Below are 22,539 nucleotides of genomic sequence, written 5' to 3' on the forward strand. Positions count from 1 at the left end.
CGTCTGGCTCGCGGGCTTCCCTGGCCGGAGATCCGCGTCTCCTTCGGCCGGATCCCACGGGGATCCTCCGGCTCTCGCCCGCCCGCCCCGTCGGGGAGTGCTGCTGCCCCCTGGTGGCCAGAGCGGGAACCTCGCCCGGCGCAGGAGGGGTTAACGAGGGCGGGGCGAGAGTCGCCCTTTCTTCCTCCCTCTTTCGCCCGGCCGCCAACTACAACTCCCGGCGTGCCCCGCGCGCTCCCCTCGGCGTGACGCCGGCAGGCGTTGCCGCGGCGACAGGCCCCGCCCCCGGCCAACCCGGAAGTGGGCGAGGCGGCTCCAAGATGGCGTCTCCTCCTCCTCAGGGGGGCCCGATGGCCATCGCGATGCGGCTCCGCAACCAGCTCCAGGCCGTCTACAAGATGGACCCGCTCCGCAACGAGGTGAGGCCCCCGCGGGGCCGGGACGGGGAAGCGGGGGCCAAGCGGGGGCGCCGGGGGCCGGGGCGCATGCGCAGCAGGGGAGCTGCGGCAGCGTGCGCAGAGGGGGCGGGGAAAGGCGTGGCCCCGCCCCTCGCGCTCAGGGGCGGAGCTAAGGAGAGCCCCCTCGGCTTCTGACCTCCTGATTGGTCGAGGGCGCAGGCTGGAGTCCTGGGGTTGGGCTAGATGACCCCGTGGGGTCCCTTCCCTGTTAAAGGCGCAGGAGCCACAGGATCTAGTCCAGCCCCCTGCAGCCCAGGCCCCTTCCTTCTCTGGGGGCCACCTGCCACCACCAAGCAGGGCCCTGCGTTTCTTTCACCCAGCGCCACATTTACGTATAAGCTCAACAAGCTCTAGCTTGGGGGCCACTCTCCAAAAACAATTAAAGGGGAAAACTATACGGACCTTTGTTGGCAAGGAGATGTCTCTGCTTTTGAAGATGCTGTGCAAATGGCTTGAGATACCTATCAGGTCCATAAATGACCATCTAGCATCTATTCAACACAAAAAGCAGCAACAATTTCTTGTTGACAGCTGGACATAGGAAGGGCCCCCTTACCTTCAGGAGCTGAGGGCCTCGTAAAATCTGGTCCTGCCTTAACCCCATTAGCACCCACGCCACCTTCCTTGCCACCTCAAAGTGTGGCATTATGGGTTGGATGCTGTAAAAAGAGTCTTGTGGCAGATCAGCCACAGACAGATTCGCTTCCTACAGATATTCCATTTTGTTTCCTATTTGTAAATGCCACCAACCCTGTGAGTTTCTTGGTTGAGGGGGGACTCGAACCCGGGTCTCCCAATTCCCAGTCCCACGCTTAACCATTGCACTGCCCTGGCATCATCAGGGGCTGCCGGTCGAAGTGACATTTATGGACTAAACGTGCTGGTCTTTCAGGTGCCGCAAGACTTTGTCCTGAGAAGAGCAAGTTGTTGCTGGCCCCATTTCTCAGACAGGCAAACTGAGACTCACCTCAGGCCATTTCCTGGCCAAAGGGCAGCTCTTGATTTCAGAGCCGGCTGGGAGGAAGCTTTGGCCTCCAGGTGTTGCAGAACTACACCTTCAAGCAAGCCCGGCCAATGGCCAGGAATGATGGGAATTGTAGTTTGTTGGGCCAGGCGCCCACTGGAGGGAGAACTGGGCGCTTGAAGCCACGCATGGCAAAGGCAGGCAAACTGCTCACCTGTCGCCAGGCATCCCTCCCTCTCTCGTAAGTCAGAGGAAGAAAGTCCGTCTTTCCGCAGCCCATAGTTAAACGGTGGAACTCACTGCCACAAGAGGCAGTCATGGCCACCAGCTTTGAGAGGAGAGGGCTGCTCTTGTGCTCGGATCCCACCCCCTTGGGTCTCCCTGGGAGATGAGGACACCCTGCCTGGTGCAGGGACGGTTTAAATGGGCATAAGGGCACAAGAACAGACATTCTGGGAGCGGCATCAATTCAACCCAATATTCAGAGGAGATGCGGAAAACCAAGACCCAGGAATTGAGGCGGGACATGATCCGCAGGGGCAAAGGGGGAGGCTTGTTCTGTGGCCGGGGGGCGGGGTCTAAAGGAGAGAGGGAGATTGGACCAAGACTAGAAAAAGAGGCCATGGCAGAGGCGGGTTTTGAACTCGGGCCTTTTAGATCTGGACTTGTGCATCGGGAAAAGGGTGTGTGGGTCTAGCTGCGCCTCCAGCAGGCTGGTGGGGGGGCCCCTGGGACCCGTCTTTCAAACGGGGGCCTAAGGCTTTGACCAGTGGGCCCTGGGCTGGCAATGAAGGGGCCTGGACTAGATGACTCTGGGGGTCCTTTTTGAAACTACAGTTCTATGGAGAGAGAGAGAGAGATATGGTAGAGGGAGGGGCTGAGGAGCTCCCCCCCCATCTGTCTAATCCAGGGGTCAGCAGACTTTTCCAGCAGGGGGCCGGTCCGCTGTCCCTCAGACCTTGTGGGGGCCGGACTGTATTTTGAAGGAAAAAAATGAACAAATTCCTATGCCCCACAAATAACCCAGAGATGCATTTTAAATAAAAGGACACATTCCACTCATGTGAAAACATGCTGATTCTTGGACCGTCCGCGGACTGGATTTAGAAGGGGATTGGGCCGGATCCTGCCCCCGGGCCTTAGTTTGCCCACCCATGGTCTAATCCCCCTACGTGTCCCCAGGAGGAGGTGAGGGTGAAGATGAAGGAGCTGAACGAGCACATTGTCTGCTTCCTTTGTGCCGGATACTTCATTGATGCCACGACCATCACCGAATGCCTGCACACCTGTGAGTAGCACCAGGGAAAGAGGGGAGGGGAGACATGTTCCTGACCAAAGAGAGGTGTGTTAGTAATAATAATAAAGAATAAAGAATAATAATAATAAAGAATAAATTTTATTTATACCCGCCCTCCCCAGCCAGAGCCAGGCTCAGGGTGGCTAACACCAATAAAATCACAGTAAAAACATAATAGGGGGAAGGAAAAATAAAACCAATTTAAAATACAGGTTAGAATGAAATTTAAAATGCAGCCTCATTTTAAAAGTAGCCGATAAATCAAGACCGTAAGGGGAGGGAAATATAAGGGTCAGGCTGAGTCCAGACCAAAGGCCAGGTGGAGCAGCTCTGCCTTGCAGGCCCTGCGGAAAGATGTCATGTCCCGCAGGGCCCTGGTCTCTTGGGACAGAGCGTTCCACCACGTCGGGGCCAGTACTGAGAAGGCGCTGGCCCTAGTTGAGACCAATCTAACCACCTTGTAGCTTTTTGTCATTTGTGGACCTTAAGGTCCTCCGCGGGGCAGACCAGAAGGAGCAGCCTTTTGCCAATGAGGGCCACCTTCCCTTGGGAGGAAATCTACCAGGGGCCACATGCACAGTAGGGGGGCCAGAGTTAGCCGGGGGGGGGGGGAGGGAGGCAGTAGAGGTGGATGTTGTTGCTCTGAAGTTAAGATCGCCCCGCCCCAAACTCCTCCTCTCTCACACGGAAACCGCGAAAGGGGTGCTCCCCCTCCTTGCCTGGAGGGAAATATTGGAAAGCAGAGATGGGGGGCGTGTCTGACATGCACAAGGGGGGGGATTCCCTTCCAGAGTGGAAGGGACCCCAAGGGTCATTTAGCCCCAAAGCCATCCCTGGGGGGCTCAGACCCCCAACCTTCTGGTTAACAGCCATTTGAGGGCGAGGCCAGTGGTTCCACAGTGGGTGGTAGCACCCTCGGGTGCTGGGGGGGGGTGTGCGCTAAAAGACGAGGAGGCAACCGGGGGGGGATGCTGGGGGTTTAAATAACCGTCAGACTCTGAAACGCTGGTCCACACATTCATCAGATTCGTTCAGCTGGATTTTGAAGAAATGTTCATCCAACTGTAACCCTTTGGGGTTTTATTGTATTATCTTGCTTGGTGGGCCTTGCAAACCGCTGTTTTGAAGTGCACCTTTCATAGGGGAGGGGGCACTGGGGATGAGCCTGTGGAACCAAGGGGGAGGGACAGGGCCATAGCAAGGGGGTGGTGAGATCGGCCCCCACCAGGGCAATGGGTGGGAGCGCAAAATTAGGTAAAAGTATGTCCGCAAATAGAAATATTGATTATTGCCTCATTAGAAATGGTTTTAAATAGAGGGTGAATTGAAAGGGTGGAAGGGGGGGTTGGAGGAGAGACAGAAAGAAGAGCTCATGTGTCTGGGGGCGGGCACAATCTGGACAGTTCTGCCTGGGCACAAAATCACCCGGCTCTGGGGAGGGGACCCGGAAAAGTCTGGGAACCTCTGAAGCTGAAAGATCAATGGACTTTCCTCTCCTGGTCATTCCTGTGGCTGAGTCTGGGCGGGCCGTCTTTTGGAGCGTTGCCCCGGCGGGACCCCCCCCCGTATGGCTCATGGCGCCCCCTCCCTCTCTCCCAGTCTGCAAGAGCTGCATCGTGAAGTACCTGCAGACCAGCAAGTATTGCCCCCTGTGCAGCACCAAGATCCACGAGACGCAGCCCCTGCTCAACCTCAAGCTGGACCGCGTCATGCAGGACATCGTCTACAAGCTGGTGCCGGGCCTGCAGGAGAGTAAGTGCGGGGAGGGAGCGGGGGGGCCCTCCGGCCTCCTCTGGGCCCCCCCCCCCAGGGCAGGTGTCAGGGCAGCAGCCTCTGAGGCAAGGAGGGCCGTTGCCTGCTGCCTCTGGTGCCTTGGGGGGCCAGGCTGGGAGGGCCACAAACATCCGCCTGCAGGGGGGCTCCACCCTGGGAGGGGCCTCTACCTGAGCATAGGAAAGAGACAAGCCCCCCCCATCCTTCTCCCCCCTTTTGGAGGGTCAGTGCAAGCTGGACGGGATTTGCCCCCTGACTCCATCGACGGCCGGCTCTCTTCTGCCCCCCTCTCCCCCCCCCCCACAGGCGAGGAGAAGAGGATCCGTGAGTTCTACCAATCCCGCGGCCTGGAGCGCGTCAGCCAACCCAGCAACGAAGGTGGGGGCGCTTTCTTTTTGACCCCCCTGTCCTGCACCAGCAGGGAACTGAGCAAAGGAGCCTGAATTGGGGGGTGTGGGGCAGGAGGAAGAGGAGGGGTGGATTGGCAGGCCTCCTTTGCAGAAAGGGAGGGGACACAGGGGTCCTGACTGCTTCCTTGCCCTCCCTCCAGACTCGGCCTCTGACCGCGTGGGTCTGCCCTACACCACCTTTGACCACTCGCGGGCCCACTATTACCGCTTCGACGAGCACATCTTGCTGTGCCTGGAGAAACAGAGGTGAGGATGGCGACGGGGGGGGGGAGAGTGCGGTCAGGGGCGGGGGGCTTTCACAGGCAGACCTGGGGCAGGTTCCAGTCCCCACCCAGCCCTGTCTCCAGTGGTGCAGCTGCTGGGGGGCCAGAACTGTGCCTTTGCACCTCCAGGCAGTCTCTGGGGGGCAGCGGCAGGAGGGGGTCTCAGGGACACAGCCAGGGCCGGATTTACGTATAAGTTAAACAAGCCATAGCTTAGGGCCCTACTCTCTTTTTGGGGCCCCAAAAAAATTTAAAGGGAAAAAACCTGGATGTACATTTCCAAAATATAAGATAAAAAACAAATAAAATAAAACCTACAGACAGCAACAGTGTTTTGTGTTGTGTAGGCTCCTGTGATGTAAGTCATGGGCCCTGCCTGCTTGCCTGCTCCCTAAAATGTAAAAATCTTTTTAAGTTAGAGCTTAATAATTATTTCACTGTTAATGTACTTCTTAATTGTATTTCACTGTTAATATAACAATTTGATAAAATACATATTTTGTAATGTGCAAATGGCTTGAGATACCTATTAGGTGCATCAAGGACTATATAGCATCAACCGTATTTTTCGCTCCATAAGACACACTTTTCCCTCCTAAAAAGTAAGGGGAAATGTGTGTGCGTTTTATGGAGCGAATGCAGGCGGGAGGCAGGCGGGAAAAGCCCCCAAGCGCCGCACACACGCTCCGCGCGGCTCATGAAAGGGAGTGCTGAGCAGAGGCTGGGATGCATACAGGCTCTGCTCAGCGCTCCCTTGAAAGAATTTTTTTTTCTTGCATTCCCCCTCTCAAAACTAGGTGTTTCTTATGGTCAGGTGCGCCTTATGGAGCGAAAAATACGGTATTCAACACAAATAACAGCGACAATTTGTTATTGGACAAAGGACAGCTGGACATATAAAGGGCCCCATTACCTTCAGGAGCTGAGGGCCTCATCCAACCTCAGTCCGGCCCTGGACATAGCACTGGACTGGCCTGCAGGATCCCAGGGAAACCTGAGGCAGCAGGATGGGGGGGGCAGTGAAAGTTTGCCTTCCCTGCAGCGTGTGGCTTGACTCGCTTGCTTGAGTTACGCAGAACTGCTGGCTCCACAGGCCCCTCCGTGGCTGGGAGGGGACCCTCTGGGCGGCAAGAGGGAGTTTGCCACCTGCCTGTTGGCATCCTTTGAAGGGCAGCCGTCCAGTGAGCCTCCCGGCCAAGTGGGCATGCGCCCCCCCAGCCCTGCCTGGTCTTCAGCTCAAGGCTCTTGTGGCTGCTGGGGGGGGCGTTTTCCCACTGGGTGGTTGCAAGAGATGGGCGGTGGGTCTTCCCAGCTCCTGGCTTCTTGTGCCCCTCTAGAAGCCGAGAAGTGAGCCCCCAGCGCCCCACAACTCGCCTGCCAGTGGGGGGGAGGCTCTTCCCTCTCTCTCTCCTCCAGGGCAGGCTGCGGTGCCCCAGTGTAGCACCAGGGGGCGCTCTGGCGCTTCCTCCACAACCAAGGCAAGGAGCCACTGGCCTTTCGGGGGGGGGGTCGCAGAACAAGAGCCAGGCCCCTTGGGAAATGGCAGGGGCTCTTCTCCAGCCTGGGGGGGCGCCCAGGAAAGGAGGGCGTCCACAATGTTTGGGCAACACGATGACCATTATACCTACATAATAGACAATCTTTATAGAATTCTTTCAAACAATAACAAGTTCAAAATGAAATCTTGGACTCAAAGTCTCTGAAAGAACATAGAATTGTTCCACAAACCCATCTTATTTCGAATGAATCTGTGTGAATGAAAATATCAACTGCTGTGGAGCAGTGCTCATGTGACGGCATCATTACAGTGATTGCATTATCACACGAAACAATTCTATATTCACCCCCCACGCTGACAAAGATCTACGAATCAGCAGTCAATATCCGAATCTCTCTTCAGGGTTGCACATTATATTTGCTGAATGCACAAAGCTTCACTGCTTACCTTTCATCGTACAAAGTTTAGTACCTCGCTTCATTTAAAGATTTTCAGAGGCTTTGAGTCTTAAGATTACATGTTGAACTTGTTATTGTTTGAAGGAATTCTATAAAGATTGTCTATTACGTAGGTATATGGTCATCGTGGCGCCCAAACTTGGTGGACGTTCTCTTTGCAACGCAGGGGTCGGTCAGGAAAGGAGGGCGGCAGCTCCTGCCCTCAACAGGCTCCCTCTCTCTTCCCCACTTCTCGTGGGGAGGAGGAAGGGGTCTTGTGGGTCGCCCCCTTTGCACATCTCCTGTTGGGGCAGAGCATGGAGAGGGCTTGCTGGCGTGGCTCTCATTCCCTTTCTTTCTTTCGTTCTTTCTTTCGTTCTTTCTTTCGTTCTTTCTTTCGTTCTTTCTTTTTTTCTTTCCGCAGTTCTGGGAAAGAGAAGAACAAGCACATCCTGCAGGTGAGGAGGCCAGGATGTTGGGGGGGCGGCTCTGGCTGCGGCACAAGGGGGCCTGGAGACCTTGCCAAGTTGGAAAATAATAATAATAATAATAATAATAATAATAATAATAATAATAATAATAATTTATTTATACCCCACCCTTCCCAGTTTAAAAACCAGGCTCAGGGCGGCTAACAGCAAATATAAAACACTGATTAAAATGCGACTTAAAAACAGCATAAAGCAGCATAGAATACAACATAAGAGGCCCCTCTGACCTCCGGCCCCCCAGCCCCACTCCGACTCTCCCATCTCCCCCTCAGCCAGGGCCATCTTTGGCATATGCACTGCCAGGGTGCAGAGATCCGCCCAGCACCCCCAAATTTAGTTTAGCCGCCCTCACTCAGATTTTTTGGGGGGGCCAAACTCAAAGCTGTTGACCTTTTAGGGGGCAGAAAAATCGCTCACCTGTAGCGACGCAGCAGAAATGACCGCTTTGTTTCCTGATATTCATCAGGAATATTTGACGTTACGGGGGGGGGACACTTTCGCTGCATTGCCGCCAATCAAGAGGGACTGGTATACATTTGACGCCCCCAGAAAACATTTGGCACCCCCCAGAATTTGGCGCCCGGGTGCACCGTACTCCTTGTGCCCCCGGGTAAAGACGGCCCTGCCCTCAGTGCCCCCCCATGACCCTGCAGTGAGAGGCTGGCAGCTGATGGCCAGAGCGCATGCCCTCCCTCCTCTTCGCGCCCTCTCTGCCGTTCCTTGAGATTGAGACCTGGCGGGGGGGGGGGATTTGTGTGAGAGAAAACACCCCTGGGGTGGAGGTGGGGGCTGCCTCTGTCCTTTCCAGCTGCCTCTCCCTTCATCCCCATCTCAATTTTCCTTCCCTCCCCCAGCACAAATACGTTCGCTGCTCGGTACGGGCCCAGATCCGCCACCTCCGCCGGGTTCTGTGCTGCCGATTAGAGGTGGCGCTACAACACGTGAGTAAGGGTTGGGGAGGGTTGCCAGTCTGGCTTCTGCGGGCTGCAAAGACCTTTGTTGCTAATCCTGGACAGGTGCTCCAACGCTGAGCCCCACCCCCAAAAAAACAGCCACATTAATTCATAAATTCAATGTTTTCCAATCAATCACAAAAAAAGAACGAACAATATAGACTTCCTCCCACCCCTCCCCTGGATTACTAAATTTAATGCACCTCATTTTATCTCCAAATTCTTTGTTTTTCCCTCTTGCTTATCTTAATTTCAAATTATTTGCTTACATGAATGTTACATCAAGCCTGCTAACGTTTTAATACATTTACAGCAGTCTTTTAAATAATCTATAAATCTCTTCCATTCCTACTCCAACTTTTTCTCATCTTTGCCATAGTCCCTTCTCTTAATTATCCATTCTTCTTTTGTTAAAATCTTCTCCTGTTTCCAATTCTGGGCCGGCAACATCCTTGCGGCTGTTGTCACATGCATAAATAACCTTTTCAGGTCCCTAGGTCTTCCCTCCCCTGTTAATTCAAGTAAAAAGGCCTCTGGATTTTTGGGGAAAGGTATCTTTAACCTCTTTTTCAATTCATTATATATCCTTTCCCAGAAGTCTTTTACTTTTCTTACAGGCCCACCCAAAAACGGTCAACATCTCATCTTCCTTGGAAGACAGTTATGGGGCTAAAGGTTCAGAAACCCCCTAAGTGATTTATGTGAGATGTGGGGTGTGACCCCCTTGCATTCCCTTCCCCAAACACTGAGGAATTGTTCCCTGTGGCTGTTAGGAAGCAGCAGCCGGGGGGGGGATTTGTGGCCTGGATGGGATGGATGACCCTTTGGGTCCCTTTCAGCTCTGGAACCCCAAGATTCTGAAATCAGCATTGCCTGATCTCTGCAACCAGGACACAACAGAAGGTGGCTGGGGGGTGGCACTCTTGATTTTGTGTGGGGCCACCCCCCATGGCAAGGGACGCGGGTGGCGCTGTGGGTTAAACCACAGAGCCTAGGACTTGCCGATCAGAAGGTTGGCAGTTTGAATCCCCGCAACGAGGTGAGCTCCCGTTGCTCGGTCCCTGCTCCGGCCACCCTAGCAGTTTGAAAGCACCTCAAAGTGCAAGTAGATAAAGAGGTACCGCTCCGGTGGGAAGGTAAAAGGCGTTTCCGTGCACTGCTCTGGTTCACCAGAAGCGGCTTGGTCATGCTGGCCACATGACCCGGAAGCTGTACACGGGCTCCCTCGGCTAATAAAGCGAGATGAGCGCCGCAACCCCAGAGTCGGCCACGACTGGACCTACTGGTTAGGGGTCAGTTGTTTTGTGATTGCCCCCCCCCCCAGCACCCTCTCAAAATCCGAAATGGGAAAAAGGTTGGCAGCCCCATCAGGTGGTCTCCCTGCGAGGAAATGGGAAGGTGAGGCCCCCGCTCAGGTGCGGGGAGGCAGCCGGGGGTCCACCTGGCAGGTGCTGACGGGACTCCGCCCCCTCCAGGTGCAGATCCTCTTCAACAACGAGGTGCTCCCCGACCACATGACCCTGAAGCAGCTCTGGCTTTCTCGCTGGTTTGGCAAGGTACGTGGGGGGTGGGTTGTGGGGGGTGACCCCCCTCTCCCCGGAAAATCAGAGACACTCACCCTCCTCCCCTCTCTTCCCTTTGCAGCCGGCGCCTCTGCTGCTCAACTACAGCGTGAAGGAGAAGAGGAGGTAGGGGGGCCGTCAGACGGGCTGCAGCCCCAGCATCGCCCCCCCACCTGCCCCCCCGCCTGCCCTCCCTCCCGCCTTTTAACTTAAGCCCTGCCCTCTCTTCAATACGAGTCTATTTTTTGGAATAAAAAAGCTGAAAAACCGCACGCCCCCTTTGGTCCCTCCTGTCAGAGCTGAGCAGCGTTTTCCTGGGAGAGCAAGAAATAATATTCTCATGTTGTCCTCATCTGCCCCCCCCCAAAAAAACCAGCGGGAATTGGGCAGGAAGGGGAGTCTCCTAGCGCCACTCAGAAGTGGCAGTTCTCAGGTCGGCCAGCGGGTGGCAGCGACGCTCCCGTTTTCAGCCTTTGGGGGGGGCTTGAGGTTGGAATCCCTGCAGGGAGGGAGGAGGGAGCCCAGCCCAGCCCACCACCCCCTCCCCATTCCTGTGCAGTGATTTAATGCGCCACCAGCTCAGGCGCGTTTACCAAGCGGCAGTTGCTGCGCTGGCTGGGGAGATTAATCTCCGTCAGCCCCCCCCTCTCTGCCCCCCCTTTTGGGTGTCAGAATTCCAATGAGGAGTGATGAGCAAATAATGATCCCCATTCCAGCCCCCCCTTCTCCCTCCACCAGAGATAATGGGCGATAATGCAGTCATGAGCTCCTGATTGCTTGGGGGGGGGAGACGGGCGCCCCCCTGGCTCGCAGCCAATTAGGAGCTGTTGTTGCGGCCAATGGGGGTGGCCATCTGGGCAGCTGTCAGAAAACGGGAGGGGGGAGGGCGTGTAGCAAGATCCCTGCCTGGAGTCCTTGCGATTCGGGGGGGGGGCATTCGTGCAGATGCAGCCTGGGCTGTGAACCGCCCCCCCCCGCCTGCTCTCTTTGATTCCTGGAAACGTAACAGGTGCCCCTGAGCTCTGGCCTCATGCCCACAGCTGGAGCCGGCCCTCCAAGTGGGGGGCTCTATCCCCTCCCTCCGTTCCGACTCCATCGCCAGTTCCTCTTGGCCCTGCAGCGTTTTCAGAGGTGTCTTCCTCCGGGCCAAGCCTCTCCCTCTTCATTTACTCATTGCCTTTATATCCCAGCCTTCCCTCCCCTTTTAATCCCCACAGCCGTCCTGCGAGGGGCCAGGCTGAGGCAGCAGGGACTGGCCCCCAAGGTCACGCCCAGTGAGCTTCGTGGCCGAGGGAGGATTTGAACCCGGGTCCCTTCCCAGTCCTAGCCCAGCACAAACCGCTCTGCCAAACTGGCCTTCCCCTGTCGGGAGTCGCTTTCCAGTTATGGTGGGAAGAGAAAGATTTAAGGAGGAGGAACGAGGTCTCCAGCCTTCAGCCTTCAGCGCCTGTCTTGGCCATCTCTGTGGTCCGGGGGGGGGCCTCGAATGGACAGTGGCAGAGCCCACCCTTTCCTGGGGGTTCCACCTCCCTTCTCAGGGATTGCACAGTCCGGGGGGGGGGGCAGGATTCCTGCCGGACGTGGTGGTTCTTCTCCTCCAGCCTTGAATTTGGGAGCCTTCGGGATCTAAGCTCCATCCGGCTCTTGGGGCAGCATATCAGAGCTGGTCCCTCTCCCCTCCTGTGGTTTCTGGCACCTGCTGTTCAGAAGCATCGCTGCCTCCAGATGTGGAGGCCGGGCAGAGCCATCGTGCCCAGAAGCTGTGGACAGCCCTGTCCCACATAAAGGTCTTTCATCTTCTTCTAAAGCCAGCCCTGCCTCCTGTGGGAGGGAGTTCTGTAAGCCAATTGCTTCAGATGGCCAGTTCCTTTCTTCAGGAGGCCTCCATCCCATGGAGCCACGCCCGGCCAGCTTGCAGCCCCCTCCCCATTTCCACTTCCCATGCCTTCTCCACTGGCTCACCGGGATCCTTTTGTTGTGATTCCTGCAATCCTGGGGGGTTGGACTAGATGACCAGGGCGTCCCTTCCCACCCTGCAGTCCTGTGATTCTGTGGCCCTGGGGTCTCGGCAGATGAGACCCCCTTTGGCTTCAGTGGCTGCTGCCCTTTTCTGCCCCTGTCTCTCCTGGGGGTCCTTCCTGCTGTTCTCCAGGGCTTTTTCATATATATAAATTTTTGTTAGTTTTTTAACATATCGTTTTCAACAGTAATTAAACATACCTTTACATCTTATTCAATTTTTTGGACTTCCATCAATCCTGTCTGAAAATTTGCCAATCTAGTCTCTTAATATGCATTTCTTATTTTCCCTGTTACATTTCAAACTCATAACCAATATCTCTATCTTTTCCTGCTTTCAGTTCCAGATAGGTAGCCGTGTTGGTCTGCCATAGTCAAAACAAAAAAAAATTCCTTCCAGTAGCACCTTAAAGACCAACTAAGTTAGTTCTTGGTATGAGCTTTCGTGTGCATCTGAAGAAGTGTGGTATCTGAAGAAGTGTGCATGCACACGAAAGCTCATACCAAGAACAAACTTAGTTGGTCTTTAAGGTGCTACTGGAAGGAATTTTTTTTTTCCTGCTTTGTAACACTTCGTATATTTCTCCTTACAAAACTTCTTGTTGTCCTACTAGCGTAATTTGTTGATTACAGTTGCTCTTCAAATAATCCATATACTTCTTACAATCTTCTGTGAATCTCTGGTCCCGCAGGTTTCGAATCCTTCCTGTCATTTTGTCCAATTCTGCAGAGTCCATTAATTTCGTCTGCCATTCTTCTTTCGTCAGAATTTCTTCTTGTTTCCATCTCCGGGGCGTTTTCAGCCTGCCATCCTCTTTGCTGATTTAGTGTCAGCCCAGCTCAGGTTCCCCCAGCGCCACACGGCCCACACTCGATGCCTTTCCCTGTGCTGAGACAAGCAACTCTCCTTTCTGAAGCCCCACAGCCTCTGTGGAGGTATCCCCATGGCCAATTTATTGCGCACCCATAAATATCTTCCTTCCCGACGCCATCACGAGGTTTTCCATTTTCCCGCAGGTCCCATCTGGCCTTGGTCCTTGCCAAACTCCATTCTGCAGCTGTCTGCCCAGCCCAGCAAAATGTTTTGCAGCCCATTCCCGCTTTCTGTCACCTGCAAATTTTGTGTGCCCCTTCTCTGCTGTCACCCGAAAGTGCCAAACGGCCTCTGGATCCGGCCTTGACCTTGCGAAACCCTTTGGCGCCTCTCTCCCTTTTTGACAGCTTAGCAGGTTTAACTGAATAAATCCTTAGCAGCATATTGAGAGAGGAGTCCAAACAGCTGTCCTCTGGTTCTGGGCTCCCCTTTGCAAACCAAACGCACAGGGGTGGCGTCTCCCAAGTAAGGCTTGGCTTGTGCTCTGGGCCTGATCCATTCTGGCGTCCGCAGGGGATGCTAGGAGAAGCAGGGCACTGCCTGGCAGCAGGTCACGGAGAAGACAACGATGAAGGAGGTATTGTGTTCGAGTTTGCCCCTCCTTCCACTTTCTGAAAGTCCCTTGGTTTTCCTCCAGCTCCATGCCAGCAGCTTGCTCTCCTGCGTTTGGGGGGCAGGTCCACTTCTCCGCCCCCCCAGGCCCACCTAGAGCTGTAGAGTTTGTCTTCTCCAGGCTAAACCTGCCCCTTCTGGAGTTCTGCCTTTGCCACCTCACCTCCTGGGTCTCTCCTCGCCTTGGCTTTGTCTGGCTGTTTCCTCCCCAAGTGAAATGATTTACAGGGCACTGGCTGGTAGTTAACCCTCCTCTTGCCCTGCGCTTAACCCCTGAGCGAGGGCTGCTGCTGCTGACCCTGAGCCCCCGCCCCAAACGCCCCCGCCGGGGAGGGAGAGGAGAGATCTGGTTACCCTGGGCTGGCCCTTTCCACCCAGACCAGCTGTTGGCGATTTCTCACCCGTCTGCAGCGCTGGCAGCATCAGGGAGATGGGCCGGGTCACGCCGCCCCCTACCCCTGTTTGGAAGACCCGGGCCTTGCTAAGTACCTGGTGAAACGCAGGTCGGAGGGTCAGGGATCAAAACCATCAGGCTGCAGGACGGAGGGCCAGCGCTAAGTACTTGCAAGGATGGGCTCAGCTGTCCCTTGCTAATCCCCATGACTCAAAATGAGCTGACGCCAAGAGAACTTGCAAAGGCAGCAGGGTCCTTGAAAGGGGAGGCTGCTGCTGCCTCATTGTGCCTATTTTACAGACATTGCGAAAGAAACATCCACTCCAGAAAAGAAAAATTCTCCAGACATTAAGCCTTTGGGCCAGGCCTGGGGGGTTCTGTCAGCCCTGGAGCGCCTTCCAGAGTTTCTCTTCGCCGCCCATTGTTTACACCAACTATTGGGGTGCTCCACATCTGAGTGGAGAAACTAAGAACATCAGAAAGGCCTGGCGGCTGGATCAGGCCCATGGCCCATCTAGTCCAGATGCCCAAAGGAAGCCCAGAAGCTGAGCCAGAACAAGCAGCCAGCAGTCTCTCCTCCTGGGGTTTCCAGAGGCCTTGCTGCCTCGGACTCTGGAAGCAGAGCAGAGCTGTCCTGGCTAGAAACTTTAATTTAGAGTCTCCTCCATGAATTTGTCCAGTTCTTGGTCCAACTTGGTGGCAGCGAGTTCCAAAGTTTTGCTTTTGCTGCGCCCATTTCCTTGATGAGGTGGAGGGATGGAGGTGGGGAAGAGGTCCTCTTCCCACAGCCCCTCCAAGAGTCCAGAAACCAGATCTGTCATCTCAGCTGCCAACTTGGCCTTTCTTAGGAGTAGGGGTTGCCCGGCTGACATTAAGGAAGCAAGAGAATTCATCCAGCTTCTTTAAGGTTGTCGGAGGGACCCTCAAAGCCCATGTTGAATTTGACACACACACCCTTTGTTGCCATTGCTTTTATGGCTGTGGTGAGGGAAATGCACTCTGCACGTGCCCAGGAGTCCGCCCGCTTTTTATTCCCAGCACGGTTGAGAATTCTTCCCTGAGACCTTTTACTCTCCAGGAGAAAGCAGCTTTTATGGAACATGACTAATGGAGGGAGGGAGACGAGAGGCGTGGAAGCGCTTTGATATCGCCCCCTCCCTGGTCATGCTCTGGGCACTGCTAATGGCCGCAGGCTCCAAACTGCAGGGAGGGGGAAACCTGAGTCCCCTTCCCCTCCCCCCTTCAAGCAGTTAATGGGGGGGAGGGGGGAGCTCAAGTTCCTGAGTTGCAGCAAAGTGGGCTGGGCTGGCCGTGAGGAAGAGGCCCCTGGACTCTGCAACACACGCACAGTCAGTGTCTGGTGTGCAGCCTCCCCTCTAACCACCCACCAGACCTGCTTCTTCCCGGAGCGCCAGGCTGCCTCTGAGCGCCACCTAGACAAGACTCGGCTCAGTGGGAGGCTGGGACGCTGGAACTCACTGCCACAAGAAGGCTGGGAGTGTGCAAGTGCCAGAGCACCAGAGGCTCTGCACACATAAGCCCCGAGGATCCTTCCTAACTGCAGCCGCCGGGAGCTATGCCAGACTAGATGCGCAAGGGGGAATCAAGCCTAGGATAACAGAATTGCAGAGTTTCCCAAAGGTCCACTAGTTCAGACGCGGCAGGAGCAGCTTCCTCTGTCCCAGCCAAGGGGCTGTGAGGAGGGTTCGCCTCGGGAAGGGAAAGGGGCAGCAAGGAGCGCGGCCAGGACAGGCCCTCCAGCCCCCAGGCATCCCTCATGGCATCACAGGGTCCTTGACTCCCAGCTTGGGTGAAGGACAGGCTCTAAGTACAGTGGTACCTTGGTTCTCAGACTTAATCCATTCCGGAAATCCATTCCAGAACCAAAGCGCTCCAAAACACCCTTTCCCATAGAAAGTAATGAAAGATGGGTTAATCCCCTAAAACAGCAATTTAACATGAATTGCTGACCCCTGCTGAAAATGGAAGTGTGGCCCTCAAATCGGAAGTATAATACTCAAAACGGAGCATGTTCGGCTTCCAAAAAAAGTTTCGGAACACTTCCAGGTTTGCAGTTTTTTGAGTTCCAAGGTGTTTGAGAAGCAAGGTACCATCTCTTGCTGGCTTTTTCTCCAGGGGGGAAGAGATTTCTGTCCCCTGCCTTGGCTGGGTGCCCTGGAGATTTGTATGCCGCTGGCTGGACTCCTCCCAGGTGAGGCGGGAAAGGCTCTCTGACGGTGCTCCAGGGAACTGCCTGGTGCTGCCCTTCCTGCTTGGACACCAATTGTGCCCCCCCTCCTTGCACCCCTCCCCCCCCCAGAGCGCTGCTCCTGCCATATGGCTGTCAGAGCGGGAATGAGCTGTCAGCTTAGGCAGAAGAGAGGCTCCCACATAACGAGCTCACGGGAGACAAAGCTAATGAGAAAAATCCAAAGGCAATTTTGCAACCGCTGGTGCCCGATTGGCATTAAACGACTGCACAGCCAGATCCGCTCACACAGACACACACACACACACCCAGGGGAGGGGAGCCTGTCAACTTGCCTGACTCAGTCAGGCCCAGGCATGGCTGGCTGCGCAGGGAGAGGGAGCTGTGAGCGGGGGGGGGGGGGCGTCCAGCGTCCACACTGGGCTAGCAGGGCTGGGCCTTAAGGCTCAGGATTCCTTACCTGTCAGTGCAACACAGAAAGGCCTTCTGCACACAGCGCAGAGTTAAACTGCGGAACTCCCTCCCACTGGAGGCAGCCATGGCCACCAAGCTAGATTGCTTGAAAAGAAGGTTTGGCAAATTCAGGGAGGAGGAGAGAGCTATCAGAGGCCCCCAGCCAGGATGGCTCTGTCCTGCCTCCACCGCCAGAGGCTGCTTCTGAACACCAGTTGCTGGTGGAGAAATGTTGCACCTGTGTGCGAATCCTGCTTACAGGCTTCTTCCCATCGGGGCATCTGGTTGACCTCAGTGTGAACAGGATGCTGGCCTGGAAGGGCCATTGGCCTGATCCAGCGGCACTGATGTTCTTAATGCCACCTGACCGAGCCCAGACACCTGTGACCTCAGTCCTGGACACCTGACAAAATAAGTCAGTCTGTTCCTGAGCATGTGCAGAATGCTGCTTCTTTAAGATGGAGTAACTGCGGCCAGCCTTGTCTTAGGGCAGAGGTCCTGCTTGAGGGCTGCGTCGGCTTCTCCATTTCCAGTGAGGGGGGGCCCCGTCCGTGAATCATTCCGCGGCGCTCCCCTCTTTCCCAGCCCTCTCAGGGGAGCCAGGCACTGCCAGGACGGGAAGCGCCAAGTGTTGGGCTTCCTGCCCGCTTCCAGGATGCCGCCAGTCACGAATGTTGGCACAGCACCACCCCCTCGGCCCCTGCCCATTGTTCCTTCATGTCCAGACTGCAGAGAAGGCCTGAGATGGCCTGGAGGGGGGGCAGCCCCTGCCCCAGGACCTGGGAATAGGGCAGGGCTGGTGGGGGGGGGGAACGGGACGCATCCTGCCTGGGCTTCAGCATCCACAGCCCAGAGCAATGTGGGCTCTATCGCAGAGAAGACACAGCACAAGGGGACTGGGGGGAGCTGGTTACAGGGAGGGGGGCAGATGATGCATCATGTCACAGGCATCCAGTGTCACACTCACACTAGAACTCGTTGACATCCAGGGAAGGTGACCAGTGGAAGATTCAGAACACCTTGCTTTTTAGGGCCCACTTTCGGCAGCTGCCTAGGATAATGAAAACTTAGAGGAAAAGCAAATTACAAGGATCCTGAAAACTATCCACGAGTCCCAACCACTCGTCTGGCACCTTTTCCATGGGCTGACCTTTCACAGGGTTGGCCCCGAGTCCTGAGCTATCTGGCTTCCTCCCCAGCCCTTCGGCACTCGCCCTTCCCTATTCTCTACTCCGTGGGTGCTTCCTTTCCACTCTGCCATGCCCCCCCCAGCTCCTGCTAGGCTATCCCTCCTGGCAACCTCCTACCTATCGTTGCAAACTTAAGAAAGGGACCCTACTGGACGCCCGCGCAGTGCGGTGCCAGCTCAGGTGACCCCTGGATAGAGTAGCAAGACAGTCCTTCCAGCCCCTTGCTTTCAATAGGACACCCGTTTGCAGAGAGGTGGGTTTTTAAGCCAGTTCCCTCCGTCTTATTTTCGGGCTCTCAATTGGTGTGGCTGGTTGGAGGGTTAAGAGAAAGGGAAAGAGCTCAGGCTCCCCTCTCAAGTTGAGCAGTGGTCCAAGGTCTTTCTCACAATCTGGACCAAGAGAAAGGTAAGGAAGAATGATAGATAAGAGGGCAGAGAATTCAGTTGCCAGGAGTCCCCACCCCATTCCCACCAGAGCACGTAACAGGAAAGAAAGCCCTTCATGTAGCGCAGAGTTAATCTATGGAACTCATTTATGCAGGGAGCAGTGATGACCACTGACTTGGATGGCCTTAAAAGAGGGTTAAATTATATTCATGGGGAGGAAAAGGCTCAGCCTCCACAGTCGGAGGAGGGGCTGCTTCTGAATCCCAGAGCAGGAAAGCGCAGGAGGAGAGAGTTGCTCAGAGTGGCCACTCCCAGTACATTTCTGAGCGCAATTCAAAGTGTTGCTGCTGACCTTGAAAGCCCTAAACGGCCTCAGTCCAGTATACCTGAAGGAGCATCTCCACCCCCATCGTTCAGCCCAGACACCGGGGTCCAGCTCCGAGGGCCTTCTGGCGGTTCCCTCCATGCCAGAAATGAGGTTACAGGGAACCAGGCAGAGGGCCTTCTCGGTGGTGGCACCTGCCCTGTGGAACGCCCTCCCATCAGATGTCAAGGAAATAAACAACTATCCGGCTTTTAGAAGGCAGCCCTGTTTAGGGAAGTTTTTAATGTTTGGTGATTTATCATGCTTTTGATATTCTGTTGGGAACCTCCCAGAGTGTCTGGGGAAACCCAGCCAGCTGGGCGGGGGATAAATAATAACAACAACAACATATTATTGTTGTGCTTCCGGGTTTCCCAGAAGGAGCATCTGCTTGGCCCCTGTGAGAACAGGGTGCTGGGCTAGACTGGCCCCCTTTGGCCTGATCCAGCAGCGCCTTCTCACATCTCTGTACTTTGAAGTTCAGAGACTGCATGAGTGCATGTGGCCAAACCGCTGCTTGGGCCAAACCACAGCTGCCTTTTGACACGAGTTGCCACTTTTGCACATGGCAGTGACTTGCCAGCCCAAGAGGAGGAGGAGGAAGGCAGAAGAGGACAGAGGCTCCAGCCGGCCGCTTCCTCCCAGGGGCTGGGCTGCAATTCCTGCTGGAGGCAAGAGGCTAACTCAGCAGTTCCCTGGCCAACTCGTCTGGGCCTGGCTGGGCCAGAGGCGGGAGAAGGAAGCAGAGATCTGGCGGAGGAAGAAGCCCCGTCTTCCGCCGTTGGAGCTATTCTTGGCAAGGAAAGTCTGTCTGCATCCTTGCTGGCTCCTCTCCCACTTTTGGGGAGGGAGGGGGGGTGACTGAGGCAGAGAGGGCTAAGACTCGGTGCAGCCCTCCTGCGTTCCACCTGGGACTCAGATAATGCACCCCTTCCCTGGTACTGGTGGAATCAACATTTTGGGCCCTGGAGTAGTATGGACATAAGAACATGAGAAGAGCCTGCTGTCGTCTTCTTCTTTGGCGATCCCTCATAGCCGAGTAAGATGGTCTTCCATGAGCACGGTCTTAACAGTGAGTCCACAAGTGACTGTAGAGGCCAATTCTGGTGCCCCTGAGAGCCCGGCGCCTGGGTGCCTCGCACCCCTAGGGCCTATGGGTAAGATAGCCCTGGGCAGAGGCATTTCTGCCCATTTGGTGCCAGTGGCCTCCTGCCTGGCCCCCTGGCTCAGGAGCAGCCTGACCTGGGGAGACCCCATTCCTAGCTCTGCTTCCCCACCAAGTTGACTCCTCAGGCGCCCCTTAAATCAATTCCCCCCTTTATTGCAGAGGCTCCTTCCCAGCCTGGGAGCTAATTGCCTAGGATGCCTTGGAAAGAGACTCATCATCACAAGGAATAATTCACAGCACTCCTGTCAATCAGGGGCAGGGGCAGGCAGGGACATCTCCTAGGAGAGGGAGGGAGTAATTTTGCCTGGACAGGAGTTGGGGGGCTGGCAATGAGGTACAGAACCCCAAGCCCACTCCCAAGTTCCCAAGACTCGGCCCTGGGCCCTTCAGGTGTTCAGAGAATCAAACTGGGGGACATGGAAGGAAACAACTGGACCATGGGCATAGAAGCGTTTTTGTTAGAGGGGGCAGGCCTTTGTTGGGGAGGGAAGAACCTTAGCGATGTATTTCTATTGATTTGGGAGGGCAGCTGCCCCCCTCTGCCCCCCTGGCTACGCCCATGGGTTGGCCTCAAAGCGGGTGGTGGGATTACCTGTGTCTGTGGGCGGGGGGGGGCGGGGGTCTTATAGGTAAATAACTGAAGCCACTCAGCGCTACGGTTCTATGAAACAAAAAGGCCAAATAGATATTTATCTTAAATAAATAAATAGCATTCAAACCTGCACACATATGAAAACAACAGCTGAAGTACATTTCTCCAACACAAAGAGCAAGAAAAGTGCAGGACTGGCCAATCAAGGAGGCAACATGAAGTTCCTGGGTAGCTCAGGTGTTTGGAGCGTGGGGCTGAGAATGCCAAGGTTGCAGAGTCGATCCCGTATGAAACAGGTGCATCTTCCTGCCTTAAGGGGGTTGGACTAGATGACCCTCAAGGTCCCTTCCAACTCTACAATTCTGCGATTAAAAGCCACCAGCAAAAGCGCCCGCCCTGCGGCCCAGAAGCACAACTTTGCCCGCATAAAGAAAGAGGAAAGACAGAGATTTGGTTCATGCCCAAGCACCACAGAGACTCGCCCGCCCTGCTTCTATGAAAGGCTGGGCTTCCTCACGAGGAAACAGTCCCAACCCCCGGGGGGGCGAGAAGAAATGTTCGGGGAGCCGCCCTCTGGCCATGTGCAGAGCGCCTTCCCTCCGCGCGGGGAGCAGAGCGGGCCCGGCTGCAGCCGCTCCTTGCAGCCATGTCTCCGGCCAGCCAGACTTCCCAGTGCCAGGACTGGGACCAGCAGCCCATCGCTCTCTGGCAGCTCATCCAAGCAGCGAGGTGGCGGGGAGGGAGCCGGGATCGATCCACCGCCCTGGGGCATCGCTGGCGGGTGTGAATCGCCGCGTCCGCACCCACCCGCGTCCCTGCCAGGCACGAGCCGCGTGGGCGACGGGCCGCTGTATTTGGCTGAACTTTTATTTTTAATTAACCTCTGCGTGTCGCGGCCCAGCAGCCTCGTTGGGGTTAATGATATCGCTGACCCGCCGCACAGCCGGATCAATACGCTCCGTTCGGGGCTCCGCGCCCCGCCAGACGCGACGCCGCTGGAAAGGCAGCGCTCCCCGCCGGGCCTGCGGTGCTGGATCCTCCCGGGAGGGAGGCGGAGACCGTCGTGGAAGCGGGTGGCAGAGCAAGCAGGGCCCACCGGGATGGCCGACACAGGCCGGCAGCACACCTCCCAGGTTGCCGCAGTCTGGCCCCGTGGGAAGGAAGAGGTTGGGGTGTCGCTGCTGGGGGGGGGGGCAGACGCAGCACCCATCAAAAACTATGCACAGGCTCACTGCCCAGGTGTGGCCTAGCCTGGCCCCACTGGAAAGATGCCCTTTCTCTCCTCGGTTCCGAGTCAAAGAACCACAGGAATTGGTCCAATGCAGGAATCTCAGCTAAACCATCCCTGACGGATGGCTCGTCAAACGCTGCTTCATTTAAAACCTCTAACAAATGAGAGTTGCCAGCTTCCAAAGGAGTCTGTGTGGGAATGTTCAGGGTGGCAGGAGAGGATATATTGTTTATTAATGTGCTTCCTAACTTGTGCTAGCAAGTTCCTTTACTTAGCAGAGTTTACATTCCCCTTTTACACAGCACAGCAGCTAGCTGGTTGCAGGCTCGTGTGAGCCTCTCACTATTGTACAATTCTGTCTCAGATTGAATTTTACATTCCTGGTAAGTTCCCTTGAATCCCTCTTAAAAGAATAAAGACACCACAGTCTTATCCATAAGCAATAAAAAGAAAGTTTACTTACATCATTCCACAGTTGGATCCCTGAAAGCAGACTTAGTTACAAATATGTACATCTGGACCTACCCCATATGGGGGAATAATCCCAGTGCTTCTGCTAGCTGTTAATTTTAATGATTTTAAAAGTTTTTTCTTGTTTTAACTGCCTTTTAAGGATCATTTTAATATGGCCTTTGCCCCAGTTCAGCAGAGCTCTCTCCAGTCCTGCTTGTGGGCCCCCCAGAGGCATCTGGCTGGTCCTTTGGGGGACAGGATGGTGGGCTGCATGGGCCTGGGGCCTGATCCAGCAGCCAGGCTCTCCTCAGGCTGAGCCAGGAGGCCAAAGCCAAGGAAGGAGGAGAGAGCCCAAGTCAAGGAAGCCGATGGCATTGTGGTGCGCGTCCACTAGTCAGAGCCAAGGGCAGGCGAGGTCAGGAGCAGGGGGCAGGCCAGCGCCCTCAGGAGCACTCCAGCCAAGCTCAGCAAGAAGCGCCTTTGCAGCC

The 22,539-nt window shown here is 55.4% G+C and overlaps 1 protein-coding gene across 2 annotated transcripts; it reads left to right on the forward strand.

Annotated features, from left to right (window-relative positions):
• Positions 1–279: 279 nt before the first annotated feature.
• PCGF1 (polycomb group ring finger 1) lies at positions 280–13,383 on the forward strand. 2 transcript variants are annotated; one of them, XM_081925264.1, is made up of 10 exons: positions 280–419; positions 2,605–2,710; positions 4,319–4,471; positions 4,799–4,870; positions 5,043–5,148; positions 7,525–7,558; positions 8,446–8,532; positions 10,020–10,100; positions 10,189–10,232; positions 13,143–13,383. In XM_081925264.1, exons 1-10 carry the CDS (start codon positions 321–323, stop codon positions 13,366–13,368), a joined length of 1,008 nt encoding a protein of 335 aa, XP_081781390.1. In that variant the 5' UTR covers positions 280–320; the 3' UTR covers positions 13,369–13,383. The 2 variants fall into 2 exon arrangements, with proteins under 2 accessions (XP_081781390.1, XP_081781391.1); XM_081925265.1 differs by lacking the exon at positions 13,143–13,383 and having other exon boundaries at positions 10,189–10,324.
• The last annotated feature ends 9,156 nt before the right edge of the window (positions 13,384–22,539 follow it).

Source organism: Podarcis melisellensis (genome assembly GCF_964234715.1).
Source record: "Podarcis melisellensis genome assembly, chromosome: 9".
Classification (NCBI taxonomy): Eukaryota; Metazoa; Chordata; class Lepidosauria; order Squamata; family Lacertidae; genus Podarcis; species Podarcis melisellensis.

Excerpts from the sequence above, each read along its gene's own strand:
- PCGF1 (XM_081925264.1), top strand. The coding sequence starts at position 321 with ATGGCGTCTCCTCCTCCTCAGGGGGGCCCGATGGCCATCGCGATGCGG. Across the intron at positions 7,559-8,445 it reads AGAACAAGCACATCCTGCAG|CACAAATACGTTCGCTGCTC; the intron begins GTGAGGAGGCCA and ends TCCCTCCCCCAG. Across the intron at positions 8,533-10,019 it reads TAGAGGTGGCGCTACAACAC|GTGCAGATCCTCTTCAACAA; the intron begins GTGAGTAAGGGT and ends CGCCCCCTCCAG.